The sequence below is a fragment of the Peromyscus eremicus genome, chromosome 5, assembly GCF_949786415.1.
Source record: "Peromyscus eremicus chromosome 5, PerEre_H2_v1, whole genome shotgun sequence".
Lineage (NCBI taxonomy): Eukaryota > Metazoa > Chordata > Mammalia > Rodentia > Cricetidae > Peromyscus > Peromyscus eremicus.
Window position 1 is genome coordinate 72292058 of NC_081420.1, and position 11031 is coordinate 72303088.

The following is an 11031-nucleotide window of genomic DNA, read 5'->3' on the forward strand; positions in this document are numbered from 1 at the left end:
ACCTCCAAAACAATGATTTGTAAATCTTGATTTTTAAAGCTCAGAGGGTTGGGTTCTTTTCTTGGTTGTTTGGTTTTAGAGACAGAGTTTGCCTTTGTAGCCCAGGCTAGCCTTGAACTCAGCTTCCTGGATGCTGGAATAGGTATGCAAACCTAAGTGCTGGTTCTTTTAAAGTGGCTGTGACCTTCATGAGTCAAAACGAGACTGCCCTCTTCTCCCCTCTCAGACATCAACAGAGTTTAAGAAGTAGCTACAGGGCAGAGTATCCGGGACATTTATTTTGCAGTTTCCTCTTTGAGATTTGGAGATTTTTTTTGGGGGGGTCTAACAGAAACATAAATAACCAAAAAAAAATTCCCTCATTTATATATTTTGGAATCTCTATCCATCCACCTATATTCCTTCCATTAAGCCATCCAAAAAATATCCTAGAAAATATTCTCTAGTCCACCATCTTTGTTTAACCCCATTCAAGTACCAAGGCCTAGAAGCAAATGAGAATTTAATTTAGACAAGAAGTGTGGGAGGCAAATGAGTACAAAAAGAGAGATCACAAAGTCAAACACGACACGGAATTCCTAAAATCAAACACAGAATTTCCTAAAACGGACTGATAAAACTGATTTTTCTCTTTCTAACGACATGAAATTTCGCACTAGACACCACACCACCTATAACTGGATCAATAGTTACATATTAGCAGGAGACTATGGCCATAAAATGACCGTCTCACAGCACTAGCCCACCTTCTCTGTGAACTAGGAAAAGCTAAATAGATCTGTTCACCTGTTCTTTAAGTTGCCACCCAAGGTTATTTCATTAAAACAAAAACAGACTTTAATTTTAAAAGTCCTACGATATGCAAGCCCAGTAAGTCCTTAAAAAAAGTCACCATACTTCCTCTGAGCTGAAGTCACTGTTGCTTACCCACATACCTAGGAGGCTGGGGCGGCTCCTTCAAGTCACTGGGTATGAGGTTATAAATACTCTCGGAAGTGCAGGATGGGTCCATGGCCACCAAAGGATCCCTTAACAACTACTCAACTTTTGGCTACCTATGCCACGGTCTCTGCTCCTTTTCTCGCCGCTTTTTTTTCTTTTCTTGCTCTCTTAACAAGGAACTAAAATTTCTCTTTCGTATAATAATCTCCCTTTGACCCTTTCGTAGCAACCCCTTTTCAGGAAGAAACTATTCTGCTCCTCCTGAGACTGCTTAGCGTTGTCGACCGAGTGGTTGCTGTGGAAACAGTTGCTAGGAAACGGGCAGAGGCGGGCTGGTTTTCTCTGGTCCCTATTTTGTAACTCCTTCTGCCTGAGAAATACGTAAGAACGTTCCTGCGCCTTTGGGAAAGACGACATGAAAACAGTGTTCCCCCAGACACACACTCAAAAAAAATTTACTTTTTTTTCTTCGGTGCATCTGAGAAAAAAAATTCTACAATAGAGAGCGTGGCTGGTGCGCAGGCGTCACACAATAATCTCCAACACGCAGGCCGCGCCCCTGCAGGGGCGGAGCGAGCGGTCCGGTAAGGGGAGGAGCCGCGGGTCAGTGGGCGGGGCGTATCGGTCACGTGGCCGGCCTAGCGGCGCAGCGCAATCGGCGCAAGCGCAGATGCAGCGGCTCTGGGGCGGGCGTGCCGGCTGAGGCTGCCTTGGCGGTGCCGAAGCTGCTTTCCTTTCCTCTTCCTCTCCCTGGTCTTCTCTGGGTGGTTTACTTGGTGAGTTAATGGAGGAGGAAAGAAAGGCTAGCGGGCGTTGCCCTCGCGTCCTTCCTTCCGTCGCGCCCGATCGGCCCCGCGAGGCCATCCACCTGTCGCACCGGTCCCCGCGGCCCGCCCTGCGCTCCTCTATGTCTCCGGAGCGCAGGCGCGGGCGCCAGCGGACCAGCTTTTAGAAGAGGGCCTCCGGTTTTGCCCAGGTTTCAGCTCCCGATCCCTTTTTGACATTTTTTTTTTTCTCTCCGAGAAGTGCTTTCATTCCGTTTTAAGCCATTTGCTCTTCCGTTCATGCTTATGCACTTGTAACTGCAAGCTCATGTGGAAGCCTTGACCCCAGTCACACACTGATTCGGGAAGGAAAATCCCTATCTCTGAATCCCCTTGGGAAGGTGTCCATCCGGGAAGTCCAGCGCATCCCTTCTGCAGTTCTGACTGCCTGGTGGATGGGTTAAATGGCCTGGTGGCTTAGTGAGCTTTTCGGTTCCTACTTGGAAGGCTTCGCTCAGTGCAAATCCTAATTTGAGGTTCTTGCTAAATTTTATTCTGTAAGAATAAAGAATAAATTTAATTTTCTGTTTTTCGATTTGATAGAATTTAATTTTTCTGGGCAGCCCGTAGTTCAGATGAATCACCTTTTGGGGCGTGATTCTTTTTATTTCACATCACATTGAGTTTTTAAGAAAAACGTGTTATATAAATTTAGGTGTAAACAGAGATTACCGATTTTTGCCCTGGGGAAAAAATGGTTGCTCGTTTTCTTTTTGTTTAACATGGATAGAGAAAATTTTCTCTGGGGGAATCTGCTCCTGTGCATGCTAAAGTTTGAATTATGAATTCATAGAATGACAACAGTATTAACCAACTTGATAGTCATTAGTCAAGACATGTATACCTTCCTGACCTCAGGATTGAACCCAGGGATTCAGGTATGTTAGGCCAGTGGTTGGAGCCACGTTGACGCCCCAAGGCTTATACATATTCTAGTTGGAAGGAATCTATATATGATAAAAGATGTAAGAATGCAGCTTTCAATAAAGGGAAATGACAACGTTAACCCACATTATTCATGGATTCTGTATGTTAATGTCCTGTTTGCTCAAGTTTTTTCATAATCTCCCAAGTCAATACCTGGCCGCACATTTTTAGTTATTTGTGGACGTGCACATGGCAGTGAAAATTTTGAAGTGTGGTGTGTGTACATTCCCAGATGAAATCAAACAAGGTGTTTATTGTCTTGTTTGGGGTTTCAGTAACAGATACCCTTTTCATATTTTGTTCACTGCCACCTATTTTGCATTCTTATGGTTTCAGTGACCACTCGAACAGGTTCCTAGGTGACTGAGCACCCAAGTGTTCTATAGTAGTTCCAAGTGTTGAAGAGACTGATGTGTTTTACAGAGAAAACAGGTATGTTAAGATGAGCTTCATTCAGGCATGAGTTAGAGTGCTGCAGGCTTAGTTCATAGTAGTTAGTGAGCTGTGTACATAATGTCATTGCACAGATAGGCATATGGAGTAGCGCTAATATATTCATTCATGGGAAAAAGGATTGGAGGCTCATAGGAACCTAACCCAGCACTTCGCCTAAGAGTGAATAGTGGTCTTGCTCACCAGTTCAGGGCTAGCGACGGCATTATAGAGCCTAACCACCTGAATGAGAAGCACTCAGTAGTGTAGACTCAGAGAACTGTAGTGTAGACTCAGATTCAGTTAGATGTTCAACAGTGGGGAGTCATTCTATCCTCTTTGGTTCTTTAGACTTGGGCAAAGAGGCTCTGTAGCTAGAGTTTTCCTGCCTTGCCCACAGTCAGGACAAATCTTTGTCACCCGCCAGTCCCACAGCCGCTCAGACCCAACCAAGTAAACACAGAGACTTATATTGCTTACAAACTGTATGGCTGTGGCAGGCTTCTTGCTAACTGTTCTTATAGCTTAAATTAATCCATTTCTATAAATCTGTACCTTGCCACGTGGCTCATGGCTTACCGGCGTCTACATGCTGCTTGTCGTGGTGGCTGGCAGTGCCTTCCTTCCGCCTTCCTGTTCTCTCAATTCTCCTCTCTGTTAGTCCCGTCTATACTTCCTGCCTGGCCACTGGCCAATCAGTGATTTATTTATTGACCAATCAGCAACACATTTGACATACAGACCATCCCACAGCAAGGCTCCAAAGTTACTTTTATGGCTCAATATTACAAAGCAAAGTTTAGGATGTAGTTGAAGACAGAATTTTTCTTCAGGAAGGGCACTGTTTCACTTGTCACTTGTCACAGCGCTTGTCTGCCTTCTGCCAGTCTAATGGGGACCTTTACTGTGAAATGACAGTGAAGCAGAACTTTGAACTCCGTAGTAACCTTGTTTTTATTTGGCTCTCCCAATGTCCTTTGTAAAGAGGAAATGAGAGAAAGTTGAAATGAGAGCGCGGGGAGGTAAGGCCAAAGAAGACTGGAGACATAAAGTTAATGTGCATGGTGTTTGCTTTTCCACTGTCTGCTCTTTATGGAATAGACATCAAGCAACCAATATAAAGTTGAATCAAACATGAAAGAGTCATTGTCCATGCAAGCAATAAAAACAAACCAGCTACTCAGGTATTACACAGTTCTTCCGGGGTGCGTTTGTGTGTGTGTGTGTGTATGTGTGTGTGTGTGTCTGTGTATTTGATGCCTGTGTGTACCTAAGAGTATTACCTGTGCATAAATAGAAGGTTAATTATGCTGTTCTGCACAGTGTCCTTAAAAACAGGTAGCGCAGCACTCGGGAGGCAGAGGCAGGCGGATTTCTGTGAGTTTGAGGGCAGCCTGGGCTACCAAGTGAGTCCCAGGAAAGGCGCAAAGCAACACAGAGAAACCCTGTCTCGAACCCCCCCCCCCCAAAAAAAAAAAAAAAACAAAAAAACAGGTAGCGCTAACACACAGTACCAGAGTACAGTTTTACAAATTGTTGAGTGATTTAAGTTAGAATTTTCCCTAGGTTTTGCTTTATTCCAGAGAGTATATCAGACTGCATAGCAAAATTGTTTTTAATTTGGGGTAAGCACCACTGTTTTCTCTAATAATTTATAAATGATATGCTTAGCCTTATCCCTGGAGAATTCAATTTGGTCTATAGATTCTTTGTTATTTGTCATTGACTGGCAATGATTAATATTAATATTTTTGTGCTGGTCACCAGAATGTACGCTTTGCATTTATCACAGACCTATTTCAGTAGCTAAGATGTGTATGTGGGTGGCAGGTGCTTACAGGCTTTTCATGGTAACTTGGATGGGTAAGAAAATCTGAAAGAACAATTTAGGTCCTCATTTTATAGCTTTTAGTTCTGATCTGCCCCTCATTAAACATACAATTAAATGATTAAAATCAGATGTCACTGAGAAAGATTTTGCAATTGTTACTATTTGGTTATGTTGTCTTTTAATTTAAATTTATTTTATTTTGTATGTAGGAGTGTTGTGCTCACACAGATATCTGTGTATCACGTGCCTGACTGGTGCCCATAGAGGTGAGAAGAGGGTACCAGATCCCCTGAAATTAGAGCTACAGATGGTTGTGAGCTTCTGTGTGGCTGCTGGAAATCAAATCCTGGTCCTCTGCAAGAACAAGTGCTCTTAACTTCCGAGCTACCTCTCCATTCCTGGTTATGTTGTCTTTTATTGCTTGATGGTAAAAATACCTTTGTTACTGTTAGCAAAATTCTTTGCTATTTTACTATAAATGTTGCAATAAAGAAAAGCCCAATATCTTAATATTCAATAACAGATTTTAGAAACATGAAAAAAATAATTGTCTTGTGATTTACAAAGTTCAGGTGCCATTTTGAAATATTTATGCATGAAATTTTATGATACTGTATAAAGTTCTGATTAACTTGAAGTTCTTTTGCATTGTAGACCCTACTTTTGCCAAAATCGGCTTTGGCTCAAACTTAATAGACTCTTCATCTGTGGTTCCTGTCAGTTTGTGTGTGTGCTTCAGTGGAGTTAAACACAACACCATACAAACCAAATAAGGAAATGAATTCTTTCTCTTGATAGGTCAAAGTGCTTGTAAGTAAAATTTAGAGTTAGCTTTTTAAAAATGGTCTAAAGATTTTATTGCAGAACAGACTTTAGGTAGTATCAATAGCAATGTACTCTTGGAAACTTTTTATAATTAAATAGCCACTTAATATTTGATATAGTTTAGCCGCAAAATAGTTCTGTCAGGGAGCATGTAAAAAGCTCCAACTTCGCCGGGCGGTGGTGGCGCACGCCTTTAATCCCAGCACTCGGGAGGCAGAGCCAGGCGGATCTCTGTGAGTTCGAGAGGCCAGCCTGGGCTACCAAGTGAGTTCCAGGAGAGGCGCAAAGCTACACAGAGAAACCCTGTCTCGAAAAACCAAAAAAAAAAAAAAAAAAAAAAAAGCTCCAACTTCGTGCCTGTAAATTACCTCAGTCAATTTGAGAAATATTGCAAGTTATGGTAAATTGAATTTTATTATAACAAAATGTTTGATATCTGGCATGTTTTGTTTTAAGGATGAGTACATTTCCAAAGACAGGGGCTGGATTGATATGGACAATTGTAGATCATCTCCATATGCCAAAAAAAGTTTTCTTTTCATCACTGAGTACCTTCCTGAGTTTCTTTATTTCTCTGAAGTCTAGAATTAAGTCCCACCATTAATGATGCTTATAGGAACATAAATGAAGACCTCATTAATTAATCTATTAATTATCCATTTCACTATGGCCCTTAAAAGGCATCAAATATGAAAATATGTCAACACGAGCCTCCAGAGTTTGCAGGTTAAAGGCACATAGGGAAGAAAAGGGCACACTTAGACTTGCAGTTTAGAAAATTGTTTATGCTTCTTATAAGCAAGTGTACTTGTTTATTCTAGTTTCCTGTTATGGCTTGTATGAGAAATTAATAAATAATGATAGTCTATCAACATGATCATAAAGATAAGTTGAATATTAAGAGTGTGGCTCAGCTTTTATGAATTGCAAGTAATTATTACTACAACTCCACATATTCTCTGTATGTCTTATAAGCCAATAAATCATGACCCAGTATTTGTAACAGTGTTCCTACGGGAAAGACAGAGACTAATAGGACTTACTGTGTTTTTTTTTAAAGACTCTGTGATATGATATTTTCTGAATAAGATTTCTGCTCGTAAATATTTGCTTTTTGTAATACTAGGAGTCATACACATTTTTTTTAAGTTTTGTTTTATTGGTATCTTGAAATTTGAAAAGATATTAACAAAAATACTATGTGTTTTTTCTCAGACAGCCAAATAGACGTAATAATAGAAGAGGGACAGGGAGGGAGGGAGGGAACAGGAGGGGGTGGAAGGGGATGGGAAGGGGTGGAGAAAGGGTCATCAGAGCTTGATAAAAGCATGGTGGAAGCGGCCCAGTGAAGCTCGTTGCTTTGTGTAATTAATATGTCATAATTATAACGGTTCATGAAGAAGGATAGTTAGTATACAATGTGTCTATTATAATACTTTTTAAGTGTCTCATCAATTTGAAATATTTTGAACATCTTATGTGTTGAGGGCATGGATATAGTCAGTCCTATCAGAATTTTAACCATTTGTTGAAATAAGTAACCAAATGTCTTTTTTTTTTTCTGTCTTGAAAAAGGCTAAAGCCAACATAGGTTGGCTTGGGCAGAAAAGTGCAATGCTGAACTTCACCAGATGTCGACACCTGAAACAGATAACGCAGAAGTGTTTTTCCAGTGTGCCGGTTCAAGTGTGGACTCGCACACAACTCCTGCTCTCACGAGCCTTTGCACATCCAGAACCAGGAAAGTCATGGCACTCAACCCACGCTCTTCCTGGAGACAAAAATATTATCCTGATGGGGGCTCCTGGTGCAGGGAAAACAACAGTGGGCAGAATACTAGGTCACAAACTAGGCTGTTGTGTCATCGATGTGGATGATGATGTCCTCGAGAAAGCCTGGAACATGAGCGCTTCTGAAAAACTGCAGGATGTTGGTCATGAGCGATTTTTAGAAGAGGAAGGAAAAGCCGTGTTAAACTTGTCTGCATCTGGAAGTGTGATTTCCCTCAGTAGGTCCAATCCCATGCACGATGCTAGCATGTGGCATCTGAAGAAAAATGGAATCGTTGTATACCTGGATGTGCCTCTAGTAGATATAATTGGTCGTCTGAAGTCAATGAAAATTGGTAGGATTGTTGGTCAGGAATCTGGAAGATCCATGAGAGACTTTCTGAGGCATCAAAGACTGTACTATAAGAAGTGGTTTGATACTCGAGTCTTCTGTGAGAGCGGGGCTCCGGCCGAGGAGGTCGCGGACAAAGTGCTGGATGCAGTGAGGAGATATCAAGATGTGGACTCCGAGACATTCATTTCAACAAGGCACGTTTGTCTTAAAGACCAGGACAAGAAGTTCCCACCAAAATACTTCAGCGAGGCAGTGATTGAGGGGCTGGCATCCGATGGTGGACTCTTTGTTCCTGAGAAGGAGTTTCCAAAATTAAGCTCTGGGGAGTGGAAAAGCCTAATCGGAGCAACCTATATAGAAAGAGCACAGATACTTTTGGAAAGGTGTATTCACCCTGCAGACATACCTGCCACCAAACTGGGAGAAATGATCGAAACTGCTTATGGGGACAACTTTGCCTGCTCCAAAATTGCCCCCATCAGGCACCTCTCAGGCAACCAGTTCATCCTGGAGTTGTTCTACGGGCCGACGGGCTCCTTTAAAGATCTGTCTTTACAGCTCATGCCTCACATTTTTGCTTACTGTATCCCATCAAGTTGCAATTACGTGTTACTAGTAGCTACTTCTGGAGACACCGGGAGCGCAGTCTTAAATGGTTTTAGCCACCTTAATAAAAACGACAAGCAAAGGATCTCTGTGGTCACATTTTTTCCAGAGGATGGAGTTAGTGAGTTTCAAAAGGCACAGATAGTTGGCAGTCAGAGAGAAAATGGATGGGCGATAGGTGTCAGGTCAGATTTCGATTTTTGCCAGACAGCTGTAAAACAAATATTTAATGATTCTGATTTCACTGGCTTTCTGATTGTGGAATATGGAACAATCCTAAGTTCAGCTAATTCTATAAATTGGGCTCAACTGCTTCCCCAGGTAGTCTATCACGCATCTGCCTATCTTGATCTTGTGAGCCAAGGGTTTATTTCCTTTGGAAGCCCAGTAGATGTCTGTATTCCCACAGGAAACTTTGGCAACGTATTAGCAGCAGTGTATGCCAAGATGATGGGCATCCCTATTCGAAAATTCATCTGTGCCTCTAATCAGAACCATGTTTTGACTGATTTCATAAAAACTGGACATTACGACCTAAGGGATAGGAAGTTAGCACAGACATTTTCACCGTCAATAGATATTCTCAAACCTTCAAACCTGGAGCGACATTTATACCTGTTGGCTAACAAAGATGGGCAGTTAATGGCGGATTTGTTTAACCAGCTAGAGAGTCAGCTCCACTTCCAAATAGAGAGGATGCTAGTGGAGAAGCTGCAGGAGGACTTGGTTGCAGACTGGTGTTCTGAGGGAGAGTGCCTCGAAGCTATCAGCACCACCTACAACACGTCGGGGTACATTTTGGACCCACACACTGCTGTTGCAAAAGTGGTTGCAGACAGGACACAAGACAAATCCTGCCCAGTGATCATCTCCTCGATAGCCCACTACTCCAAGTTTGCACCCGCCGTCATGCAGGCCCTGAAGATTAGTGAACTCAACCAGACGTCGTCAAGCCAGCTTTACTTGCTGGGCTCCTACAACGCATTACCGCCTCCTCACGAGGCTTTACTAGAGAGGATGAAGCAGGAAGGGAAGGTGGACTACCAGGTGTGTGCAGCGGATGTCAGTGTCCTCAAGAGTCACGTGGAGAAGCTGATCCAAAATCGGTTCTTAAGGCAGTCCGAGTAGAGGATTTTTCTTGGTAAGAAGCAAAAATAAATCCCAAGAGTCGGCGTGGACTACAATAGCATTTTGTTTTATGTAAATGTTTATGTGTGCATCTGTTGGAAATTCCGTGTCCTGATCCCCGGGACTGACCGTTACACCTGCAGTGTACCTCCTCAGGTCCTCCGGAAGAGACAGATGCCAGCAGAGTCCCTGGAACCTTGTGCTGTCAAGGTTTCGTCTCTGCTCATGGGGGGTATGGCAGTTTCTCCTTCACCCCTACTTCTGAGAGGAACAAAGTATCTGGTATTTAGCTTGGCATTTAAAAATATTTAAAATAATATTTAAGTACTGCATCTGTACCCATTCATTTACTGTTTATTCTTCAAACAGTTTGCTGCTTGAGATAGTTAACTCACGGAGAAGCAGGAAGTTCACTAAGATTAGAGTCATCGTTTTTTTAACCCGTTCAAACTCCATTTTTGGACAGCAGTTGCTTACATATTTCCCAGACCATTCACTGCTCTTAGAAAGTTTGTAGTTAGGCCGATGAAGTTTGAAAATCAAGCCAACATTTAACTCTAGGGTGCAGCGGTCAACAGAAATAGTGAACACAGAAATAAAGAAAACCTACTTCAAGAGGAAGGTGTTCCCAAATCAGTAATGTCAAAAAGTTTTAATAAAAGTATAATTATAGACAGCCACCTTCTGTATTATTTGAAGTCTGTTTCTATTTGTCTCAGTTTTAATGAACATTTTTGGACACCTAAATCCACACAAATTGATGCAAATGCATAATGTCCGTTACTGTGTAGTGGCAGTGATTTTAACTGTGACCTGTGTGTGTATTTCCTCAATATTTTACTTTCTGGATTAAAGGTTGTCACCGACCTGAAGTGCAATGGGCTACTCTCCACCACAAGATGGCATTCCTCACAGACTGGGTCTTTGCTGATGACATTCTGCTTCTAGTTACCTTACAGAGACATAATATTAAAAATTAAAATGATAAAAAAGATTAATAGTTTTCATGGGTAAGGAGCAATTTGTTTTACAAGTTTGAAATTAAACCAATTACATATTAGTATCAGATCTCTGGCTTTGGCTTTTAAAATGGAGTTCTAAAGCCTGTAGTGGAGGCTGGGAATATCCCAGTACAGTGTTTGCCTAGCATGCACAGAACCCTGGGTTTCATCCTCAGCACATAGGAAGGTGGAGGCAGGATTTAAAAGTCATGTTTGGCTACATAGTTTGAGGCCAGCCTGGGATACATGAGCTCCTGTCTGAAAAGGAGAAAAAAAAAGCCAGAAATGAAAAACCTGAAGCAGTTTATAATGGAGACTCAAAGCTCTGTGGGTATTTGTGTATACAGTCTATCATTTCAGAATATTTACTTCAGTGGATATACTAGAAAAT

At 41.9% G+C, this 11031-nt stretch overlaps 2 protein-coding genes and 1 long non-coding RNA gene across 5 annotated transcripts in view; 2 read left to right on the forward strand and 1 right to left on the reverse strand.

Annotated features, from left to right (window-relative positions):
- The window catches only part of Enkur (enkurin, TRPC channel interacting protein), a 25837-nt gene extending 24084 nt beyond the window's left edge, over positions 1 to 1753 (reverse strand). Inside the window, exon 1 of one of the 2 annotated variants that reach the window (XM_059263674.1) lies at positions 936 to 1753. In XM_059263674.1, coding sequence (XP_059119657.1) covers positions 936 to 1012 — 77 coding nt within the window. In that variant the 5' untranslated portion in view covers positions 1013 to 1753. Of the gene's footprint in view, positions 1 to 786; positions 894 to 935 lie in introns of those variants that run through there. The other variant, XM_059263675.1, reaches the window with a different exon arrangement.
- Positions 1567 to 5945, forward strand: LOC131911533 (uncharacterized). Of its 2 annotated transcripts, none has more exons than XR_009379390.1 (3): positions 1567 to 1718; positions 5166 to 5383; positions 5611 to 5945. It is a non-coding gene; the product is annotated as an uncharacterized LOC131911533 (long non-coding RNA). The 2 variants fall into 2 exon arrangements; XR_009379391.1 differs by having other exon boundaries at positions 5166 to 5222.
- Positions 5946 to 7074: 1129 nt separating this feature from the next.
- Positions 7075 to 10319, forward strand: Thnsl1 (threonine synthase like 1). The gene has a single exon (XM_059262459.1). It carries the CDS (start codon positions 7327 to 7329, stop codon positions 9637 to 9639), a length of 2313 nt encoding a protein of 770 aa, XP_059118442.1. The 5' UTR covers positions 7075 to 7326; the 3' UTR covers positions 9640 to 10319.
- Positions 10320 to 11031: the final 712 nt, after the last annotated feature.

Bases quoted from the DNA above. Each gene is read 5' to 3' on its own strand.
- Thnsl1 (XM_059262459.1), top strand. From the start codon at position 7,327: ATGTCTTTTTTTTTTTCTGTCTTGAAAAAGGCTAAAGCCAACATAGGT.